The following is a 25,178-nucleotide window of genomic DNA, read 5'->3' as shown; positions in this document are numbered from 1 at the left end:
TCAGGGAAATTCGAATTGCACACAAAAATCCACAGATGTTTACATTTGATATATTCATTTCCTTATAATATTCCCTGCAGCTAAATATGATCACATTATATAACAGCAGGTTGGGTGACAAAAATGCTACACAATTGCTGGCAGAAAAAAATGATGTTTGACAGTCACAAATCTTGTTAAAGGAGAAGGAAAGGCTAATAAAGAGTTAATCTCAAGCTGCAGGCATACCTTCAGTTCTCTCAATAGTGCCCTTAAGTCTCCCCATGTTTCTCCCATTCAGATGATCAGAAGCCAAACAGGAAGAAAAAATGCTGAGCTGTGTAAAGAAAGTTCCCATAATGCCTCACTCCTGCACCAAAAGCAAGACCAGTGTACATGCTCAGTTAGTAAGACTATAGGGAAGCTTCCTGCTGATTGGCTCAGATCCACATTCCTTAGGGGGAGGGAGTGAGTTCTTAGCATTCTTGAGGGAGGGGGGAGCAGCAGAGATCTGGGAGCTGCGTGTCTCTGGCACAGGAAAACAGACACAACAAATCTTTTGACAGAGAAGTCAGCGTTTCTGTGAGTGCTTATGGCTGTATTTACGTATTTACGTATTTGCTTATCAGTAAATCATCAGCATTGTCTATTTTAGTAGCCATGAGTAGCTGCTACTAGTGTCTTTAGCCTTAGGCCTAAGGGTGAAGACACACAGAGCTACTAGTAGCAGCTACTTGTCGTGATGACTAAAATAGACAATGCTGATCATTTACTGATAATTGTCCCTACATGTGTTTCAGGGGCAATTCTCAGTATTGTCTATGGCAGGGTATTTTCTGGCATTTACTAAAGTAGCCATGGAAAAGTAGCTGCTACTAGTAGCTCTGTGTGTCTTCAGTTTAAGGCTAATGGCCCATGGAGCAAGTTAGTTGCTAAATCTCTGCTACTGTTGGCGACTAACTGCTCTGAAATGCCTTTCCACAGGCAACAATAGGAGTTGCCAGTGGAAAGGACTATCGCTTTGGCTTTCCGAAGCTGCCCTAAGTTTCCTCCAGCAGGCAGCTTTGCGTGACTTCGAATAGCCAGAGGATGTGTGGGCCTTTCCAACAGTGACTTCTATTGCATTTCGGTGCGGTTAGTTGCAATGTGGGCCATCAGCCTAGGGCTGAAAGGGAAATGTAATTAAATAAAGATTTGGATTGGTTGCTTTGTATACATGAATTGTTGTAGACTTTTAACCCTAGGACTGGTAGAAGTTTATGTATTGAGACCCCATCTTCAGTGGGTCACTTTAGTGATTGTAGTTCTCCACCAAAAAAGGGCTGGTAAGAATACAGTAATATTGGTTTGTCCATGTCGGAGTGTATAGATTCAGATAGTACTCCCAGAATTCTTATTGTCATTAGACAATATAGTGGGGTGTTGACTTCAAGAAATTGCCCAGTATTTAGAGATACTATCTAACCACACAAAAGTCAAATATGTACCAGGGGAAGTCCAAAAGCCGCTCTCACCCAGGTAAGATCCCTATAGTTTGGCCGTTTTGAGGTTTGACAGTCAACAGCCTTAAATAGCCGTTTCCTTGGTGTAGAACCAATATGGCGTATTATGGAAGACAAACCAACCAATCAGATAGTGTCTAGTTCCAGAAGAAATCTCACTACATTTTGTAAATGTTAAATATTATTTTCTTGATCTACAGATGGGTCGGCTATGATATGGAAAGGTTTAAAGGGCGGCAGTATCTGCTGGAAGAAGGAGAGTATCCGGACTGGCAGTCGTGGGGTGGAATTAACAGTAGTCTGCAGTCCATGAGATATCTCCAGGCTGTAAGTAGGGTCACTTTGCTATCATGTTTGGCATCAGTGCTTGGTGATGGGGCCTAGAAACAAATAGAATGGGCTGCAATGATTAAAGATAAAATGCCCCATGTCTGCATAGACCTTGCTCCACCCTCGGTTATTCCAGTATGCCAAAATATTAACCATGACCAAACCCTGCCCACTCCAGTGCAAGCCCCTTTGCAACCCAATGAATTGCTACTGGGGGATACAGGCTGGGGATGACAAATGAGTCCAGTTTGAAAGGGTTTGAGTCAACCTTTCCAGGATGATCATTATAGGTTAGCACAGAGTTGGACTCTTTATCAAACCATTGCAGTCTGCAGCGTGTCCTGTATTTCAGTTAATTCCTATCTAGCCCTTCAGTTTGTGCGTTTGTGTCTGGTTTAATTTTACCAAAGCTGTAGCAAAACAAAGTGCATTGCAGTCAGCCCAGTCTGGTGTTGTTCTATCCATGTGTACACACACACACACACACACACATGTGAGGATAAGTATGTCCTGTGTCAATGAAATTGCTTTCTCAGAGCCACCAATCCGGTCCCAGAATGCAACCTGTTTAACCAGTTCTACAATTTGTGGTTTCGGAATAATTGAGTAAGAATGTGAGAGTTGGTACGGAACATTGCAGATTAACTTTCACACTCTCGCTGGGCAGAGAAAGGGCACACTTTGGCACAGGAGCTCACTTCCACGCTTAGTGCCAATTAAGAGTCCTGAGGAGCTGGCAAAATTGCATAGTATGGATTTCTACCCAGCGCCTGTTTGGCAAATAAATCATGTTCAAACTCTTGTGAGTAATGTACAGAAACATATAATATTAGTATTTCCTGGCAAAATCAGTGCTTCATTGTTGAAAAGACTTTAATCTAGAAATAACTCGTGCTCCAGGGCTAAGTCTGTTAAACCGGATCAGCCAGTCTTGTGTTTCTTCATAAGCTGGCCGAGCATGCTGGGGTTTGTACCCAATCTATAAACTCAACATGTAGCCTTTAAAGGTATAGTTCAGTGTAAAAATAAAACTGGGTAAAATACTGATAGTCGGTGCAAAATAAAAAATATTTCTAATATCGTTAGTTAGGCAAAAATGTAATCTATAAAGGCTGGAGTGGGCAGATGATAACATTATAGCCAGAACACTACTTCCTACTTTACAGCTCTCTAACCTCTTAGTTAGTCAATGACTTTAGGGGGGGCCACATGGGACATAACTGTTCAGTTAGTTTGTGAGCAAGCAGGTCAGATTCATAAGCAAACTAACAGTTATGTCCCATATGCCTCCCCTCAAGTCACTGATTGGCTACTGACTGCTAACAGCTTAGAGAGCTGTAATGGAGGAAGTCGTGTTCTGGCTATTATGTTAGACATCTGCTTACTCCAGCCTTTATAGATTACATTTTTGCCTAACTCAATATATTTAAAACATTTTTTAATTTTGCACAGTCTGTCTATTTTAACCAGTTTCATTTTTACACTGAACTGTTCCTTTAAGAATGGATTTGGTTTTTGTCCCATTTACTGTAGGTTCTGTTAACATTTTTGCATGAGGCCTGGCACTTAAACATTTACAGGCACAACGTGGGGTCTCCATAATGATTGGCTCAGTACTGGCCTTTACTGGCAAGACATGGCCTAACTTTTTAAAATAGCAGCGCAGAACTGAGCCAATCAAAATGCCACTTATTAAAAGTACTAGTGCTCCTATCTGCTACCACCCTCCACCAATATTGTGCATGATGTCTGCTTTGTAGAATAGCGCACAAGGCTCAGTGCCCTATAGTGCCTGAGAATTCTGTAATTCAATTTTCACTGGGATCCCGGGGACCCACCCTATTTCAAATAAATTTCTTGTGTAGCTGAAGCAGTTCACTAGTTCACACATCCCTGGCACCGCTCTGTATTTGTATCTCACTTGCAGCTTGTGGCTTTGTTTGCTTGATCTATTGAAAGTACGTGTATGTCGCACTAGTGATATGGCTGGGGGCCCACTGCGGTCAAACCAGTTCCATTAGTCACAGTTTAGTGAAACCAAGCCCAGTCATCGCTGGTATTTCTGTTTGAGTGATTGGCAAAGAACCATAGGCTGTCCCTGTTTACACTTTAGGGTACGTGCCAGTTTTAGCTTTTATTATTATTAAAACTGCCCCCTGGTCTGACCAAAGCTGAGAAATGTGTACCTTGTTTGTAAATAATGTGCCCCTTTGGGACAGCTTCATGACAACAATAAATTGGAAACCATAGAAGAATAAGGCAGTGCTATCCTGTGATCCCCTGCTACCTTCTCTTGTCCCCCATAGAGAAGATAGCCCTGAATATCTTCCCCTTGTTCAGATTGTGTTGTAGTGAATATAGATACCAATAGTGCCACACGTATGTAATTCCTCCCATGTTCCCCTCCTGGGCATATAACACTAACAGAGCCTTCGTGTTCCAGGACTTCATGGAGGCATCTGTTACTCTTTATGAATCAGATAGAGAAGATATGAAGCAACTAGAGGCCATCAATCTGGGAATTCCTGATGTGGAACAGGCTGGCTACGGCCCAGAAACCCAGAGTATTCATGTGAAAAAGGGAATGTAAGTATGTGCCATTCCGCAATAGATGGGCTGTGTCAGTTGCACTCATTAGGTACCTACCCAGCGTTGCATGATGGCCATTTGTTTCCCTGTCTTTCCCTGACACTGACAATACCTTGGGTCTGTGCTACTGCTGTACATAAGCCAGCATTTATTTAAATATGCAGTTTTAGGAACCCATAGGGTTAACAACCCCTATAGCTTTAATCCTTACACCTCCTAGTTCCCTACTGATACCAGGCAGGTCCCTACACAGTATACACTGATATTAACCAGTAGTCTAATTAACAGGGCTTGCACTTATATTGTTTTCTGCCAATGGATCTTTGTTCTATTTTTACCCTTACTATCCCCCCTTCATCAGTTGCTGGTTGTATTCAGGTAGGATCAAAATGGCTAAGTCTATCTGTCGCCGCACATTATTTATAGTAGCTACTTGCGATGACAGGCTGGAACGCTAATGCCAATGTTCCTCAGTGTTGTCCATTTGCCACCAGTGGCTTCAGACATAGGCAGACTGTTCCCCATTCTTCTGTAAGGGAGGTGATGACAAGCAGTGTCAGTGTCATTTTTAATTCCCATGCCACCTGAGCTGGCCAACCTCCAGAATAATGTTCAGGGTCAAGAATATTATGCAGGTCCATTTACTCAAATACGTTGGCTTCCATGCCTAGAAAGAGACCTCAGTGAAATGAAGGTCGGCATTGCTAGGGGTGAGTAGTGTATGTGCCTGGGGAATGTTCCACTCAGTGCATAGGGTGGCATTTCTGATACCCGTGGAATCCTGGTTCACCTTCCTGATGAAGTACCTTCTACATACATAGTCATTTCTGGTGCCCTTTTATCCAATATCCTGAAAGGCTATTTGTAGTACTCATAACGGGACCCAATGAGCCCAATGAATTTTTGCAGCCAACCCCGCCATATACACATTATTTCCGGCCTTTTATAAGGCTTCTTCTCGCTTCTCTCTTGCTCCTAAGGTGGGTTGCCTATGAACAAAAGCATTTCTGTGGCCAGCAGTATATTCTGGAGAAAGGCAGATACAAGAGTTGTGCCGACTGGGGAGGACATAATAACACAATCATGTCATTAAGACCAGTTCTGTTGGTAAGTTTGTCACTACATTTGTGCCCTGCTGCCCATTGGGGCACCCTGCCCCCTAAATCTTTGGCTTTGGTACCTAAATAAATAAGTGCAATAAACATTTGGTATGGTTTCCAGCTCCTTATGAGTAAGGGTGGGAATAAGAGAGCCTATTAGGTCTCTGCCATTATCTTTACTCCCAGAGAAACTCTATGCTGTATAGGTGATAATTACATTTCCCAAATGCATTGATTTTACAATATTAATCCTTTCAACATCCCTAAAAATAATGCATTATGGTCACTGACACTCAATATGGGCAAGATATTGTTTGGGATAGTAGCTCCCAGCCTACCCCTTCTAACTTCGTCCCCAAAAGAACATCCCGCTTTGGCCCCAACGTTTGTAACTATACAGGGACTGAAACTTGTGTTGCCTTTTATTCCAGGAGCCTTATGGGAGCAATGATCCGAAACATTTGGTAAGTGACTGTGCAATGTACTTGTACATCTGATACATCTGCTTGGGAATGTTAGCAAAGTACCGTAGTGGCCCCCGCAGCACGGCCCAGTCTTGGACAGATTATCAGGGTGGGCCTGGAGTTGCAGCATGTGTCTTGCAGCTTGCCGTTGGCTCCCTGGGTGCCTCTCTACATCAAACACTAAAGCTTTGTATAATGGCTTAGAAAAATGTTGGCTCTTCTTGAAAGGCTGCATTTTTTTTAACACCCAGCGAAACCAATCAGCGAGTTAATTACTCAAACAACTTCCTCGATCCAAAGCAGCAATTCTTAACCTATGGGTCAGAACCCAAATGTTGGTCTCTATGCTATTGAGAGGGGGTCGCCACAGTTCCCCCAGAATGCCCCCTGAATTGTCAATATAGAACATTAGCTCACCTCTCCCCACACTAGGTTACTATACATTAGAATTTCAGGTATAATTAAAGGGTGGTTCACCTTTACATTAAATTTTAGTAAGATATAAAATGGCCACTTCTAAGCAACTTGGGCAAAATTGGTCTTAATTCATCCATTCTTTTTTAATTTGCCTTCTTCTTCTGCCTCTTTTCAGCCAAAAACTATTGCCCTTTGAGGCTACATTTTTAATGTTATTGTTAATTTTTATTACTTATTTTTCTATTCAGATCCTCTCTTAAGGTCCCCATACACGGGCCGATTGTAGCTGCCGATATCGGACCCTTAGATCGGTTTGTCAGCTTATCAGCCAGTGTAGGGGCACAAATGACGGGCCTACCTGAAATCGTCCAGATATCGATCGGGCAGGTTAAAAAATTTAGTCGGATTGGGGGCCGCATCGGCTCGTTGATGCGGTCCCGGAACCGACTGCGCCTATTCCGGCGTTCAAATTTGATTGTTTGGCCCCAGGGCCAAACGACCGAATTAGCCTGAATTCACCCGATATCTCCCACCCATAGGTGTATGGCCACCTTAATTCATATATCAGTCTCTCACTCTAACCACTCCCTGGTTGCTAAAGGTACTTTGAACCCTAGCAACCAGATAACAGTTAACAGCAGGGAGAAGCTGAAACCTTCCCCAGTATGGCCACCTTTAAGGTGGCCACACACGTGGCGATTTTTGATCTGATGGTCGCATGAAAGATCGTTCCAATCGGCCACTAACGTTCAGGGCTGAAACGGCAAATATGGAGGTAGAAACAATAGGATTTCTACCTCCTTCTGCCGATTCAGCTCTGAAGGCGCCTGATCAAAATCTTTTAACCTGCCCGATCGGTGAGTCGACCGATATCAGCAGCCTCCTGCGATATCGGTCGCCTCGTCGACTTGCCATACACGCACCGAATATCGTACGAAACGAGTATATATATATATACGTGTATGGACAGCTTTAGTCACATCACTGATCACATCCAGAAAGCCAAATTTAAGAGGAGACTTGAATAGTGAACCTTATAGTAGGATGGCTCTGACTGAAATAAGAATAAATAAGGCCTGGCTTTTATCTCATATCTGAACCGGGTAACAGAGTAAATGTCAATAAATCTTTTCCAAGTAAATATATCTATGTTATTCATGGTCACAGGGCATGTGACGTAGCAGATGTTAGTAGGGTAAATGTTGTATTGCTATGGCAGCTATGATTGGTTGGAGCCAGTGCTTGGGTTCATTGACTGTTGTTTAAGACACATAATAAATAAATAATAAATCTGCATCTTTATCTTAGCAATTTAAATCTCGTCTTTGCTTTTAGATAAAAGCGTACAGTGGCTTGAATTTCCAGGGAGAGAGCGTGGATCTCACACAGGAAGTGACGGATTTTAAGGCATTTACACCCAGTTCATTTAAGGTTCTAAGGGGATGGTAAGTGCATTCCTATTTCTAAACATTTTAAATAGGTTGAGTCTCCAATGGCCAGGTTTTGGATGCACAAATGTACCCATGCTAATCTGTACATATGCTTATAAAGTGTTGGTGAGCCACTCAAGAACTTGAAAAGTTCCTTTGGGATGCAAAAAAGGGCTGTGATTGGCTATTTGGTAGCCCCATGTGGACTGCTGGCCTGCAGGAGGCTCTGCTTGGAGTAAAACTGTGACTCTGGGCTTCCAAAACTTCTCTGAGCCAGAGATTTAAAAATGGACACCTACTGGGAGCAACATCAATGGGGGTGGTGATCCCATGAGCCACTGGTTGGGGTTCACTGCTGTAGACGGCTCCAGTTCCAGACCAGCCCCTGGTTGGGGTTCACTGCTGTAGACGGTTCCAGTTCTAGACCAGCCCCTGGTTGGAGATCACTGCTGTAGACGGTTCCAGACTAGCCCCTGGTTGGAGATCACTGCTGTATACGGTTCCAGTTCCAGACCAGCCCCTGGTTGGGGATCACTGCTGTAGACGGTTCCAGTTCCAGACCAGCCGATGACTATACACCCTAAATCAAATCAAAGTTTCTGTTTTGAAGTCAACTGACCAAGTCAAAGACTTTGGGGGCCCACACAGATGATATTACAATTAGGTTGCCAACTGAAATCTAGGAAAACCATGTCTGTGTGATCAGCTTGAGGAAAATGTTAATCCTATAGTGCATTTTAAGACCCAATTTCTGCAGTACAGACCTGTGAGAATAACTTCCCAATGCTGTGTGCTTATCTCTTTAACAGCTGGCTCCTGTGTTACCAAGGGGACATGTCTGACAACCTGTGTGTTTTGGAAGAGGGGCATTTTCCAGACATGGCATCCTGTGGCTGCCCAGCGGCTGTGATCAAGTTTATCCAGCCAATAGATTATGTAAGGGCATAGGTCCATGCTTTATCCCATTCCAACCCTTTCATGTGCCATATCTGTTATTATTAAGGTTATTGTGCCGATCCTAATGGTTTCCCCTTCCTGGTAGGTGTTTGCTGAGCCCTCCATCAGTCTGTTTGCCCTGGATTCATGTGAAGGGAGAGAACTGCACTTTGAGGAGGCTGTAAATTCTGTTCTTAGTCGGGACCTTCACTTTTATACCCAGTCAGTGTGGGTAAGAAGTGGGCTGTAAGTATCCATGGAATCTGATGTTGTCTGTATCACTAGTATAACAAAATTATGTCATGGTATTACAGAAAATGTAATATATCTATAATATATCTATAGTGTATAATTTTTGTACAGACTGTTTCACCCTATATAAGCCTTGCAGTGGCTTTTTTTATTCCCTTACAAGAAGGCAAAAAAGGTCATGGTCTAGCATGGGACAATTCCCTAGGGTTTCTTATATCATGTAATAAGCACTATTATAAATCTGTGCTTTGTATTGCCCACTTCTCATTCATTTTACCCATCAGGGGTAATTCATGGGCAAAGACAGTCAGAGCTTCCACCCCCTGGTGACAGAATTCTGTGGGGCCCCATTTGCAGTTCTTGCAGTGGGTGAGAAATCTCTACTTGGCCCCCTATTGCTCTTTTATGGAAAGGGTGCCACTTGTAGTTTAGTAAGGAGTTTGGATAATCAATAAAGTCTTTTACAGGAACCTTTAACCCTTTTAGGGGCTTTTTTGAGCTTGCAGTCTCTTTGCTCTGCTGTACTCTTATGTCGACACCAAAGGTTCTATAGCGGGTTGCATATAAAGGGTTAAACATCCAGTGTGAATGTGACTGCTATCAAAAGTGCATTGATTTTAACCTGCTGTTCTTTATTTTGGCTCCTTCTAACTGGGCAGTGAGTTAAATAGTGGGCTGAAAGGTACAGAATGTCTCTTCCTCATATTCCGTGAAGGCAGGGAGGAGATATATTACAGCCATGACATGTCAAGGCCTAACTGAGAAGGGCATGTCCATAATGGTGTGAAGAGTTGAAGTAGAACCGGGTCAGAGAGCAGGTATTTAGGTCTTATTTAGAAAGAACTAGTTGAGTAAAACAACTGGAGATTTGGGTGAATTAGGATTTTCCCATATTAAATGATAAATGCTAGAATCATGAATGCCCTTAATCGTTTATTCCATGGGGAAATTATATTGATGATATATTCAGTGTGGTATGGTAACACCATATCATCAAGTCTCTCCCCTTTACATTATTATGGTACATAAATGGGTGCCTAAACAATAGTTTATCGTAACAGCTGTAAATAGCACTCTCCAGAACAGGGGGCTTTCCCCTAGCCTGTTTAGAGATGCAGCTAGCCCACCAATCCTGCAGGAAAATCCAATTGCATAGTGCCCCTTAGGGTGAAGACACACTGAGCTACTAGTAGCAGCTACTTTTCCATGGCTACTAAAGTCCAGAAAATCCCCTGCCATAGACAATACTGAGAATTGCCTCTGATAAAACACACATAGAGACAATTATCAGTAAATGATCAGCATTGTCTATCTTAGGGCTCTGGCACACGGGGAGATTAGTCGCCCGTGACAAATCTCCCTGTCGCGGGCGACTAATCTCCCCGTGTGCCAGAGCCCCAAGAGAAGCCACAACAAGTAGCTGCTACTAGTAGCTACTTGCCACGGCTACAGAAATAGACAATGCTGATGATTTACTGATAGCTGAGGCAATTCTCAGTATTGTCTATGGCAGGGGATTTTCTGGCATTTATTAGCTGTGAAAAAGTAGCTGCTACTAGTAGCTCCGTGTGTCTTCACCCTTCCATAAAAACTGCTTTCCACCTCTAAACTAAACAAATGGGATATTAAATTGTGTAGCTTCCTTATCTCAGGTATTTTGCAACACACCTTTGTTTGTGCATTGCTGAATGTGTCACCGTAGGATTAGCGCCCGTGGCTACTCATGCCCTCTCCTGGAGTTACAGGCTGGGAGGAGTCGATTCCACTTCATTCAGAATTTATACAATTATTTTCTTTATTTGCTACTCAGGAGTCAGTTTGATTAGTCAGTCTGATACCAGGCACATTACTAGTTGTTTAACTAAGGTGGGACATGTGGCCCTCTCTGTGCACTGTTCTCACTGAAGGTGCTCCTTTTAGGGAGAAAAAATACACAAGCTATAAAGATAGCAGTACAGGTATAGGATCCGTTATCCAGGAACCTGTTATCCAGAAAGCTCTGAATTACGGGAAGGCCATCTCCCATAGACACAATTTTAATTAAATAATTTATAATTTTAAAAATAATTTCCTTTTTCTCCGCAATAATAAAACAGTAACTTGTACTTGATCCCAACTAAGATATAATTACCCCTTATTGGGGGCAGAACAGCCTTATTGGGTTTATTTAATGGTTAAATGATTCCCTTTTCTCTGTAATAATAAAACAGTACCTTGTACTTGATCCCAACTAAGATATAATTACCCCTTATTGGGGGCAGAACAGCCCTATTGGATTTATTTAATGGTTAAATGATTCCCTTTTCTCTGTAATAATAAAACAGTACCTGTACTTGATCCCAACTAAGATATAATTACCCCTTATTGGGGGCAGAACAGCCCTATTGGGTTTATTTAATGGTTAAATGATTCCCTTTTCTCTGTAATAATAAAACATTACCTGTACTTGATCCCAACTAAGATATAACGAATCCTTATAAGTGGCAAAACAATCCTATTGGGTTTTAATTAATGTTTTTTTAGGTATGGAGATCCAAATTACATAAACACCACTTTTTTGGAGCCCCAGGTCCCAAGCATTCTGGATAATAGGTCCCATACCTGTACCATCTTTCTTAACTTTCCCCAGCATTACTTGGCAGACTTGGACAGTAAAATTAAATTTCACTAGGGACGACTGGGAAAGGAAAGAAAGATGGTGGCACGGTGCTGATGTAGAAACGTCTCAGCCATTGCATTGTTGTTCCAAAAAGTAAGAAGAAAAACTTAGCGTTTCCTTGGGGGTTCATAACGTTTTGGCAGCCCCAGTGAATTATTTACCTTTAATAAAGGATTTGTTGCCATGGCTTACTGCTAAGGTGCCTACTGTGAATAAATGACCCTAGGGCACCAAGCCTTCTCACCTAATGGTCTCACTGCTCTATCCAGCTATTGCTTTTCCTGTCCTCACTCCCAGGCATATATCCGTGTAACCATGGAAAGTTTTTCATCTTTCTCATGGCTGAATAAAACCTTATACATACCTGTACATATAGGCATAATAAAACCTTATACATACCCGTACGTATGAGCATAATAAAACCTTATATATACCTGTACATATGAGCATAATAAAACCTTATACATACCTGTACATATGGGCATAATAAAACCTTATACATACCTGTACATATGGGCATAATAAAACCTTATACATACCCGTACATATGGGCATAATAAAACCTTATACATACCCATACATATGGGCATAATAAAACCTTATACATATCCGTACATATGGGCATAATAAAACCTTATACATACCTGTACATATGGGCATAATAAAACCTTATACATACCTGTACATATGGGCATAATAAAACCTTATACATACCTGTACATATGGGCATAATAAAACCTTATACATACCCGTACATATGGGCATAATAAAACCTTATACATACCCGTACATATGGGCATAATAAAACCTTATACATACCTGTACATATGGGAATAATAAAATCTTATACATACCCGTACATATGGGCATAATAAAACCTTATACATACCTGTACATATGGGCATAATAAAACCTTATACATACCCGTACATATGGGCATAATAAAACCTTATACATACCCGTACATATGGGCATAATAAAACCTTATACATACCTGTACATATGGGAATAATAAAACCTTATACATACCCGTACATATGGGCATAATAAAACCTTATACATACCTGTACATATGGGCATAATAAAACCTTATACATACCTGTACATACGGGCATAATAAAACCTTATACATACCTGTACATATGGGCATAATAAAACCTTATACATACCCGTACATACGGGCATAATAAAACCTTATACATACCTGTACATATGGGCATAATAAAACCTTATACATACCCGTACATATGGGAATAATAAAATCTTATACATACCCGTATATATGAGCATAATAAAACCTTATATATACCTGTACATATGAGCATAATAAAACCTTATACATACCTGTACATATGAGCATAATAAAACCTTATATATACCTATTCATATGAGCATAATAAAACCTTATACATACCTATGATATATATATATATATACCTACATACCATATACCTATATGAGCATAATAAAACCTCACTGATGTAGATAAGAGAGTTTTGGAGCAAAGGTCGAGTCTTTCAGTTGAAGGTCCCCAGAGAGGCTCATTTAAAGCCCAGGAGCGGAATTCTTTCTGGGAATAGTAATGGAATCCTACCTAGGCTCAGCTAAGTATAGCAGCAGTACGAGTAATGCAGACTAAGATTCAATACATGCTTTCCAAAGGCACAAGGATTCCTTTAAGATATTTTTGGGGGGGTGGTTTGGATAAAATGTACTAGAAACTAGAAACTTTTGTAGGAAAATGTTGCTCCACTTGCCAAAATGAATATTTGAAATATAACCCCCCTCCCAATGCTACCAGTATAATGCTGGCAGGGAGGCTGTATCATAGCACGTAATCCCACACCAGCCTAATGCTCATGTAGAGCTCAGACTGAGCAATATTCCTGCCTTTTATATCCCATTTGGGACAACAACTCTATTCTTAGAGACCTCCATTTTTGTTGGTGTTCTTCTGTATCCTTATGCTTATCCTTTGGTCCAGTCAGTCAGCCTAAGTCTCACTAATAGTTGCAAGATTCTTAGAAACTGATGAGAGTGTTGCTATTTTCAACTCGTCTCATAATACACATAGCGGAGTATATATTAGCATTGGAGACAAACATCACCGGTGATATTGCCCATAGCAACCACTCTTAGAAAACAAAAGCAAAGGTCTGAATGGTTGCTATGTAAATAACAGCTTTAAGGAACTGTCTCTTAAGAGGTCCAAATAGGTCCAAAGAGACGTGGCTGCTTAGGGCTATTTACTTGCCTTTGCAAAGTAAAAGGCCAAATCCTAGGCCCAGTCAAAACTAAAGATACTCCAGGAGCCATTAATGGAGGAAATGGGTTAGGTGATTGGTTCAGGTAAATGCTGACTCCGTGGAATATCATTGGGTCAATAAAAGCCAAGTTCCATAAATGCTGCCAAGAACACGTCCAGGAGGAGCTTTGCATGAGCGCAGTCTATTTACGCTGCTATTATTATCAGTGAAAATGAGATAATTCGGCATTTCTGAGTTACAAATCGGTAAATAAGGGTCACGCTATTTATTATACATCATTTTAGATTGATTTGTGAATAGATTGAAATGGCTTTTTGTTTTGATCTGGGATTAAAGCATTAGGTTGTGCGTGTGTTGTGGGGCTCATTAATCATAGTTCTCCAGCTTCAGTTCTCCAGCAAGCTCCTTAGGTCATTGGCACCATAGCACAGCCGACCCGGGTGTGTTCATAACATTAATTATATGTAACATTTCAGTATATCAGCCAGATAGGATACAGAAGAAAGTTGGCATTAGTATATACCATAAACATGGGACATTACAATAGAGGATAAAAGGATACAAAGCATACATTTAGTTGAAGCACTGCCCAACAGTACAAAGGCCACGTAGATTAGCATTTAATTAATTTTGCTTCTGGTCTAGTAGCCCAGAGCAACCAATCAGATATTTCCTTTCAAGTTGGTGAACAGGTGCCTCATATCTCTGCGTTACATTACTACTTAAGTACAAGGCTTGTTACCACTGCGCTCACTACTACAGTGTTAATTCCACACATAAACCTCCATCCAGAGAAATCATTGTGTTGGCTAAGCCTCCACAAGCCTTTATTAAAAGCCAACTTTGGGCAGCCCTCCAGCTCTACTACCACTTCCAGCCAGGCACAACTAAGGCTCTAAGGGCTCTGGCACACGGGGGAGATTAGTCGCCCGCGATAAAACTCCCTGTTCGCGGGCGACTAATCTCCCCGAGTTGCCTACCCCTGCCATCCCACCGGCGAACATGTAAGTCGCCGGCGGGATGGCAGACGCGGCGGCGCGATTTCACGCAAATCGCCGAAAAAGACTCGCGAGTCTTTTTCGGCGATTCCCTGAAATTGCCCCGCCGCGTCTGCCATCCCGCCGGCGACTTACATGTTCGCCGGTGGGATGGCAGGGGTAGGCAACTCGGGGAGATTAGTCGCCCGCGAACAGGGAGTTTTATCGCGGGCGACTAATCTCCCCCGTGTGCCAGAGCCCTAATATAATAAATGGTCTTAAGTCTGCTACTTGTCTAGTAGCCTATGGCAACCAATCAGCAGGTAGAATTAACTAGTCAGATGTAATATCTCAATGGGTGCTATGTGTTACTAGATGAGGACAAATGTAATACATGACTCCATTTGTATTTAAAGCGATACTGTCATGATTTTTATGGTATGCTTTTAATTTCTAAACTTATAAAACACTTTATATAGCATAATAATGTACTCTACAATTTAAATGTTATTCTTGAATCAACAAATGTAGTTTTTTAGTTGTAATATTGGTGTGTAGGCGCCATCTCAGTGCGTTGTGCCTGAGTCTGAGCTTTCAGAAGGAGCCAGCGCTACACATTAGAACTGCTTTCAGGTAACCTATTGTTTCTCCTACTCCCATGTAACTGGAGGAGTCCCAAGCCAGACTTGGATTTCTTACTATTGAGTGCTATTCTGATACCTACTGGGAGCTGCTATCTTGCTCCCTTCCCATTGCTCTGCTGATCGGCTGCTGGGGAGGGGGGGGGGGGATATCACTTCAACTTGCAGCACCTAAAGAAAGAACAGCTTTAGGTTGTCTTTAGTGAAAGAATCATGGATATATGTTCTGATATAAGTTAAAAGGATCCATTCATACAATAAGTTACTGTTTCTTGTTATTCACTGGCTTGCGATAGGAAAGAAATGTAATAAATTCATAGGCAGGGCATATTTTCCCACTTAGATAAGCCGGTACATGTGATTCGGCTGTACCATTTGTCTGTATGCTGTCACTCCCATATCAGTCAATCAGTAAGAGGCCCCATTCCAGGGAATGCAAGCGCCCGCTGCTTATCAGCTCCTTGCTGGGCCCCTCTGATCTACCGGGGAAGATAATCCCAGGACAAGTGAATTCAATTAACCCCAATTAAACAAACATGTCAGTTGTTTTTAGAAAGGATGTGCAGTGAACCCGAGTACCTGACTCCTGTCCATATTTAGCACTGTTAAATGTCACTGGTCATAATCAGACTGGTGGCAGTAACAGCTTCATGAATTCTGGGGATATATAGTCTGTCCTGCATCTAGACCAGGAATCCCCAACCTTTTTTACTTATGAGCCACACTCAGATGTTAAAAAAGTGTTGGTGAGCAGAGAAAAATCCTTTGGTGATGCCAAATAAGGGCTGTGATTGGCTATTTGGTAGCCCCATGTTGTGCTTCCAAAGCTTCCAAAATAATAAAACCTTCTTTGATGTCACTGGGAGCAATATCACAGGAGTTGGTGAGTAACTGGTTGGGCATCACTGACCTAGATAGATATTTTCTGTCCTTTTTGGGTTCAAGACCCAGTTTGAAGCCTAACATAAGGTCAGGACCCTCCCTTAGTTCCTAACAAGGTTACAGATAGAGTACATTTTGCTTTATTAGCTGTTTAAGATTAGTTTCAATAATATCTAGAGCAGCAAATAAGTGTTTAACCTAAATGGCCTACAGGCCGAGCTTTCAGAAATATCTTGGAGAGCAAATATGCAGTTGAAGATACAGGTAATACCCTAATTCATGGTTTATTCAAATATTAATTTTTTATCCTTACATCAGGGCTTGTAATGGAATGTGAAGTCGTAGTAGTACACAGTGCTGGCAAACACTCCATAAACAACATCTGCCACCATTTTATACTTGGAATGAGTTCCTTCCTATAAAAAAGCCACTTGTTTTTGTAACATCAATAAAAATATATAAAAGAGAATATCAGTTGTTGTTCAGTTATGTCCTTGAAAAGCCTTGTGGCTCTCCAGTAAGTGCTATAATGAATGGCTTGCCCTCTCCTACACATACGATAGCAAGACTAATGCTGCATCCAGCCACCGTCACCTCACCTTCTCCAGCGCGTGACCCAAGCGCTTGTCATTTCTGTTTGCTCTTTCGACTAATTATTTTGTCTCCCAATATCATGCAAGGGTAATGTGCATACGGCTGTCGGTGTAAAGTGCACCCATGGCTTCTGTCAAGCTATATCGGTATTGGAAAAAATAAATTGCTTTTAGAGGAATGCATGGAATGGCACCGGTCCAAAGCTGTGTTCTTTTATTATTGTGTTTGGAGAGTGACTCAATGAAGTTATCTGCAAGAGGAAAAATATATGCAGAATATAAGTCCTTGCTTCCATAGAGTGAGCTGACATATATTTTGCTGCAGATATAATTTTGGATGTAGCACCCTTTCCATTGAAGATGCTAATGGTTAGGTTGGATGCTGATTTGTTTGGTTGTTTGAATGTTCTTCAGCCATAGTTGCATATTATCTCACCATGCATAGAGTGAAAAGGCCATACATTGTCATAACTCCTATAAGGTGTGTAGGCTTTGGCCTGGCTTCTTGGAACTATGGAACTATGTTGTCCAATCTGAACTCATTCAAGCTTGCTAATAGATATATCTCCCCTATACTCATTGATCATGTAATTCATTATTGTTTGCCCCGAGCTTGTTTGTATAAATGCTGTGTTGTTTGTGCCTCTCCAGGTGGATTGCTTATGAAGAAGCCAATTTCTTAGGAAGGCAAATACTGCTGGAAGCTAAGAAAATTCTCAACTGGGCAGAATTCAGTGGCTGGAAAGCCATCGGCTCTCTCCGACCTTTAAAACAGGTAATGCAAAAAATAAAGTATCGACAACGGGTTCTCTTAATTGGGACTAGATATTTATAGTTGTCTTGCGCAACTAATATCAGTCCCCCATTATAAAGTTCCTGCTACTAGTTAGAAAAGTAGCTCCTGCAATTTAGAGAGCCTCAATATTAATCCTTTCTCGACTCCATGGAAACCCTGTCCAGACAAGTTAGTTGGCAAATGTGGCAACTTAACAAGAGTAGGCAGTATGACCTATGGGTGACCGAAGGGAGCCAAAAACAAAAGCAGATATTATAATAATGGCATGGATTTGCATTAAACTTCTTTGTCACATAGTTACATAGTTAAGTTGGGTTGAAAAAAGACCAAAGTCCACCAAGTTCAACCCTTCCAAGCAAATTCAGCACACACAGACACATATCTATAAACTCACATAACTGTAAATTTCAGTATCACAATAGCCTTGGATATTCTGGATCAAGAACTCATCCAGGCCCCTCTTATAGGCATTAACAGAATCTGCCATTACAGCATCACTAGGAAGGGCATTCCCCAATGCAGGGAGAACCTTTACCTGGGATCTGACTACTTAAGTTTTGATTCAACCAGTTGTAACTCTTCAGCCATCTGTGTGGCCAGCTTGAATTATACAGGATTAAGGATCGCCACTGTCCCAAATATATATAAAGACGCAGTGTCTTATATATTATATATACCCACACAACGTAATGTAAAATTTCTCACAGTGATCTTGTCATTTTACATTTATTTTTTTGTAACATTAGCAGTTTAAAACTGCTAATATCATGAATATGTAACACTGTTACTGTTGCAGGAAGTATCTCCTGGCATTTCTTGGCTCAGCTTTGTCACTGTCCTAGAGTGTGATAGGAAACTTATTTTGTTATTCTTTGACACATTTTTTTAGAATGTTACTTAAATTGTCAGTAAAAATTTGCTTTCTGGCTCATTTTGTGTATGTATAAACTAAACCCTACAAATGATTCTGTCTTCCCACAGCCAGCCGTGTATGTGAGGATAAAGAATCGGCACAATAACAAATACTTGACTGTTACTGGAAAACTGGCAGATACCAGAGCCATGTCTGTTTGCGTATCTCCCAGGAACGGGCAATACACTCAGATCTGGCATTTCTGCCGAGGCCTTATGAAATCCAAGGTAAACACTGCTAGATAAAAAAAGCGATCTATCAAAAATAAGAGAAAAGTAAAATCGCTGTCAATATTGGGATGGAAATAATATAAGAGCAATAAAATTTTACTTAAGTCCCTGTTACGGCATGTTTAGCATTTAAGTTATTGATGAGTAGCAAAAGATATATTTTTCTCTCTCTTTCTGATTTTCTTAGAATAAAAAATCAATTATTTAAATCCCAAAATGGGTAAAACCACTTGCTATTGATTTCAATGGTATCTCGTGAGCTGAGAGAAACACAGATGAAACTTCTAGTTTGGTATACCATAAATTCTGGAAAATTGGTTTTAACATAAAAAAAAACTCAACTGTCATAAATCAATGGGGAAAGTCAATTGGATCACATTATCCTTATAAAACATGAATCCCCAACCACGTGCTCCTTATTATAACTTTGGTTCAGAACTATGTAAGAATTCTATAAAATGTGCTCCTTATTATAACTTTGGTTCAGAACTATGTAAGAATTCTATAATTGTACAATTAGCCACGTATTCATTTAGACAATTTGTTAAATCAGTAGACATTTAAGAAATACCCAAAATTTGTAACCATTGAAAAATGTGACTTAATTCAATCAATATTCCTCTTTAGTTGGTTTATAGATAGGACTTTAGTGTTACCTAAGCCGCCACAGTTTCAGGCTGGCCCCTAGCTTCCTTATCATGGCACTTAAGGTGGCCATACACGTAGCAATTTAGATCTTTCGTGCCATTGGTTGCAGGAAAGATCGTTCCTACCCTCCACTGACATTCAGGGCTGAATTGTCAGATATGGAGGCAGAAACAATAGAAATTCTACCTCCTTCTGCCGATTCAGCCCTTAACGTAGATTTTGCTTGGGCGCCATTCAATGGCGCCCGATCAAAATCTTTTAATCTGGACGATTGATGAGTCGACCGATATCCGCAGCCTTTTGTGATATTGGTCGCCTCAACGAGCAGCCACACCGAATAATCATCTGTACGTGTATGGCCAGCTTTAGGGAGTTATGAAGATGCTAATGGTTTGGTTGGATACCGATATGCTTGGTTGTTTGAATGTTCTTCAGACATAGTTGGATATGCTGAAGAATAATGGCTGAAGAACATTTAACCAATTAAGCATATCGGTATCCAACCAAACCATTAGCATTTACTGGTCATTTGTTTAAAAGTGAGCATCTTATTGGTTGCTATGGGTTACTGCTCCTGGACAAACTTAGTGCCTCATTGCGTATGTGTTATAAATTCCCTTGCAAGCAGCCAGGAATTTTCTGGCATGACATTAGCTAGAACTGCCCATATGTTTGGTCACAAATAGATACCATAAAAAAATGGCGGAAGATGGCACAAGAACCTTTTAAATCAACATTGTCCCTTAACTGGGGACTTAAATCCCCCAAAACAGTTTGCATTAGGTTTGAGTCCTGTTTATTTAGGGTGCCTTAATGTTGTGTTTGCCTTGTAGGCTAGTGACTCCTGCCTGGATGTCATAGGAGGCAAAAATATTCCCGGTTCAAAAGTATCCCTGTGGCAAGAGCATGGAAAGCTCAGGCAGAAATGGAGGATCAACAAGGACGGGACAATTACTTCTTGTTTAAGTGATGAACTTGCTCTGGATCTAAAAGGTGGGTACTTGAGATGCATCGGAGGAGGGGAGGTGCCTGGGTAATGGGTAAATTGTCATGTTTATTAAGGTGGATCTTTAGGAGGGGTTCCATGCCCTGTATATAAGCACCCAGCCTTTGACCTTGAGCCTTTGAACTTCTCTGTGACTTATAATATTCTGATATTTTACAATTTGGGCATTGCCCTGTGGTTGCTCAGTGCTTAACCCTGCCTATAGCTCTGATATCCTTGTACCATTCATCTCTCTGTGTAGAACAGGAGAAAGTTTAATAATAATAAGCAGTCATTTCCTCAAACGATAAAATGCTCCGCGTTCTTTATTACCTTTGTCTTTTTCTGATTTCAGCTCCTTACAGGCCATGATTGCATTGTTAGTTGGAAATGACTTCACAGGAAGTTAACGGCCCGATGTTTATGGGCCACGAAATTGTACCGAACAGACTGGAGTTTTTAGCTGAGTTAATGAAATCTGCTAAACAGGCTGCTCTGTATATAACTTACTGTCAGTAGCGCTGTCTGGGAACCACGTTGTCCCTGCTTTTTATTAACCCATGGGGCCGCTCCACTGCCTGTAGCGCTTCACACTGCATGCAGATTAACCCTCAATGGCAGAAGGACATGCTGCTTGGGGTATATATATATAATTTTTTTTTTTTTTACACAGACATAGCTAATTCCACAGATTGAAAGGAAACCATGATAGTGTGTGGTTGGGACCATTTCTCTGTCTCCCTTAGGCTCACAGTGTCTTGCTGACTTTCCCTCACCTTGTTCCATTTTGATGGATCCTGGGACTTGAAGTCCATCTGCTCTCCACAGTGAGTGCTGCATGGATTCTTTGGAAAGCAGAAGGACTTCAGTTCCCAGAATCCTTCACTTCACAATGGAACAAGGCGAGGAAGAGGTTGCATTACACTGTGAGCCCAAGGGGGGTTGGGAAATTGTAAAAATCAGGGATAGACTGCCATGGTTTCCTTTCAGTTTGCGCGATCAGACAGTGTTTATCCACATTTTCTACATAATCCCGACTGAATGCGCTGATGTCAAAAAGTATATTTTCCTTTGAGTGCCATTATTTCACTGTTGGAACTGGACCGTGGCAGGTTCTAGTGTAGGAACATATTTGTGTGGGCCCCAATCCATACCATATGTCTGCAATACAACTTTATATGTCCATAGCTAAAGGGACACTAATCACCTGTGTTTTACATGTGCCAATAAATAGGGACAGGGTTGTGCCAATGGCATTCATGCACACAATCAGTTGTACCAAGCAGAACAGTGCAGATATCTAGATTCCCTGTTTGTAGAGGATTCACTACTTTGAGGCACTTTGCTGGATCCCTGGGTGTGTCAAATATCTGTAAAGCGCTAAATGTTTCTCTCAAAGCCGAGCAGTTTAAGCCTTTATGTCGATTTGATAATTGAAATGTCAAAATTTTGATGTCAACGCCATTGACAAGGGGCAATAGAAAAGAGACAGTTTCTTTTTTCATTTTGACCTAAAGAAGTTAGGTAGATGCGGCTCGGGAGGGGGACTACCATACAGCAGACCCTGAAGACCCAGGCCCTCCGGTCCCCCCCTAAGGGACTGCTGTATGGTAGTTGTACAACTGGATTTGGGTAAATATAAAACCAAGTGTCGGTGCTATTAAAATAAAAGATAATTATAATTTGCAATTAAAGGGCTGGTTAACTTTTAATATGTCCCATTCCTAGCAACGTTGCAATTGGTCTTCATTTTTTACTTTTTTTATGGCTTTTAAATGATTTGCCTTCCACTTCTGCCTCTTTCCAGCTTTCAAATGGGGGTCAGTGACCCCCGCAACTAAAAATCAATTGCTCTGTGAACTTGAAATGTTATTATTATCACTACTTTTTATTCTTGTCTTTCTATTCAGGCCCTCTCCTATTCAAATTTCAGTCTCTCATTCAAACCGCTGCCTGGTTGCTAAGGTAAACAAGACACTAGCAACCAGAAAGCTGCTGAAAATCAAAACTAGAGAGCTACAGTAAAGCTACAGTAAATAACTGAAAAACCACAAAAAATAAACAACACCTTTAAATAAATAGGAAGAAACTATCATTGTTGTTTTAATTACAATTAAAATTGCACTGAGCAAGAACATTTTGGGGCAGATTTACTAATCCACGAATCCGAATCCCGAAAGGGAAAAAGTCGTATTGGAAACGAAAATTTTGCGACTTTTTCGACGCCGTCTCAATTTTTCTTATTTGTCGCGACTTTTTCGTCACCGCCGCAACTTTTTCGTATTTGCTTGGCTATTTCGTCGCCGTCGTGATTTTTTTCGTGTTGAGCAATTGTAAACAGCGGAAAAACCAATCTAATTTTTTCGCGACGGTGACGAAAAAAGTTGCGGAACATACGAAAAAGTCGCAACGGCGCCGAAAAAGTCGCAAAAATACCGATCATTACGAAAAAATGCATTTGGACGCCTTCAGACTGTTTGTGGATTAGTAAATCTCCCCCTTTGTGTCTCAAATATGGCAAATTTTTTAATTATACGAATTCAAATACTGAGCAGAACTTTTGGCTGCTTAGCCCCTATTTATATGATTATTGTTGAACATGGGTTTATATAACTTCATTAAGACCTAAGGGCAAGCCACTGATAAATGTTCCTCTGTATGTTTCTTTTCCCAGGAGGTAATTATTACGATCAGAATCATATAGTGGTAAATCACCTCCAGCCGAACCTTCCCAGCCAGAAATGGGACGTGGAAATATTATGATCAGGAAGTGCCAAGGAGCTCGGACCTCTGAATGTCTCCTGTGCGAATGCTTCACGCTCATATGTACAAAACAAAGGGAAACTACTGAAGTCGTATCTCACTGGAACGCCTTCCAATACAGCGGCACTGGCCCGGGAAAGTGGAAATTATAAACTGGAGATGAGCCTATGCTGTGTTAAGCAATGAGCGGTTATGGAAATACCACAAAGAAGTGCTTTCTACCTTAGATATCCCCTGTGCCTATGCCGCTTACTGCTACGGAAAAGTCTGCGTTGGGACAAACCCTCTCATTGGTTTCCTGGCTTCTTCCTGTCAGTAATGACTTCTGTTCTTCCCAGTCTGGCGGCACATAAAAGGAAAATGCCATAAGGCCACTACTTACACACACACTGTACAAACACTTATAAGAGAAAGATCTCTATTGTACATACATATCATACATAGGAAATGTATATTTTTTACCTGTATCATACATATATATATATTTGCTTGTACAGGATATAAAAAAGATTCTATTTATAAATGTCTTTTTATGTGTAGATATGTAAATCCAGTCTGGCAAGCTCCCGTCGCTCATTTGGCTGGATGTATGGGCTTGTCCGGTGGCTCCTTCTTTGCACATATTTTAGTTGGTGTTGCTACTGCAGTTGCTGGTCAGGTCGGGTTGGGTTGGGAATGTTCTACTGCCTCTTTGGCTACAGTTGGTATAGGGTAGGAGTTTGTTTTATAGAGCTCCTATAAAGCAGTTATGATAGAGAGACACATGGGTGGATAGAGAGGAATGCCTTGGAATCACTTCAGACCACTATAAAAGGAATAGACCCCCCAAAACGAATACTGAACCAACAGATATTAAAGAATCTCACCAAACTGGAATATATATATCAGTAAATATTGCCCTTTTACATCCTTTCCCTTGAGCCGCCATTTAGTGATGGGCTGTGTGCTCCCTCAGAGATCAGCTGACAGGAAGTGATGCAGCTCTAACTGTAACAGGAAGTAGTGTGGGAGCAAAAGGCAGAACTCTGTCCATTCATTGGCTGTTGGGGACTTGCATGTATGTGTGCCTTGGCTTGTTTGTGTGCACTGTGAATCCTATGATCCCAGGGGGCGGCCCTTAATTCTTAAAATGGCAGTTTTCTATTTAGGATTACCCAATAGCACATACTACTAAAAAAGTATATTTATATGAAAATGTTTTATTTAGATGAAGCAGGGTTTTATGTATGTTAATGCAATATATTTTTATAGAGACCTACATTGTTTGGGGGAATAGTTTTTCCTTTAACTTAGGATCCAGGTTTCCTTCACCTTTTTCTACGCTGTTTATCCATTTGGGGCATTTTACTTGTTGTTGAATCCTTTCTGTTGAACAGATTGGATGGCAGAGTATGGTTGATATCCCAGCCCTCAGTGTAAATCAGTGTAAATCAGTGCAACGGGGCAAATACAATTTGACTTTTTACTTTAGAGCAAAAGCCATTCATGACTTGTAAACAAATCGTTACTAATTAATAAGGCACTGGGGTCATGGGGCCCCAAGATTCCATGGTGTAGATCAGCCAATCACCGGCCACCTCACTCCTATTAAACTGAGCAATGCACAAACCATGCCTGTTTTACAAGTGTTTGCAAGTCAGTAAAGAAGCATGAGCATGTGATAATGACAGGGCCATGGCACCTCAGGCAGTTCCCACTAAATTCCTCCCAGAAATACCTGCACTGAGATCAGACGAGAGATTTCCCTCTGGCTAAACGCAAGAATGTGTCGAGTGCAAACACAGCTTGGGGTGTTTATGGGAGTAACTGCAAATGTCAGTAAAGA

General features: G+C 41.1%; 1 protein-coding gene across 2 annotated transcripts in view; it reads left to right on the top strand.

Annotated features, from left to right (window-relative positions):
* Positions 1-23,880, top strand: part of crybg3 (crystallin beta-gamma domain containing 3) — a 74,160-nt gene extending 50,280 nt beyond the window's left edge. For both annotated transcript variants that reach the window (XM_031896579.1, XM_031896578.1), the window contains 11 exons: positions 1,682-1,808; positions 4,255-4,397; positions 5,381-5,507; positions 5,932-5,964; positions 7,717-7,826; positions 8,621-8,747; positions 8,854-8,993; positions 17,670-17,793; positions 18,796-18,954; positions 20,439-20,598; positions 23,265-23,880. In XM_031896579.1, coding sequence (XP_031752439.1) covers positions 1,682-1,808; positions 4,255-4,397; positions 5,381-5,507; positions 5,932-5,964; positions 7,717-7,826; positions 8,621-8,747; positions 8,854-8,993; positions 17,670-17,793; positions 18,796-18,954; positions 20,439-20,598; positions 23,265-23,353 — 1,339 coding nt within the window. In that variant the 3' untranslated portion in view covers positions 23,354-23,880. The remainder of the gene's footprint in view (positions 1-1,681; positions 1,809-4,254; positions 4,398-5,380; positions 5,508-5,931; positions 5,965-7,716; positions 7,827-8,620; positions 8,748-8,853; positions 8,994-17,669; positions 17,794-18,795; positions 18,955-20,438; positions 20,599-23,264) is intronic.
* The last annotated feature ends 1,298 nt before the right edge of the window (positions 23,881-25,178 follow it).

This window comes from Xenopus tropicalis, chromosome 2 (assembly GCF_000004195.4).
Source record: "Xenopus tropicalis strain Nigerian chromosome 2, UCB_Xtro_10.0, whole genome shotgun sequence".
NCBI lineage: Eukaryota > Metazoa > Chordata > Amphibia > Anura > Pipidae > Xenopus > Xenopus tropicalis.
Note: the sequence above shows the minus strand (reverse complement) of the source record. Positions and strands in the feature narration are given on the sequence as shown.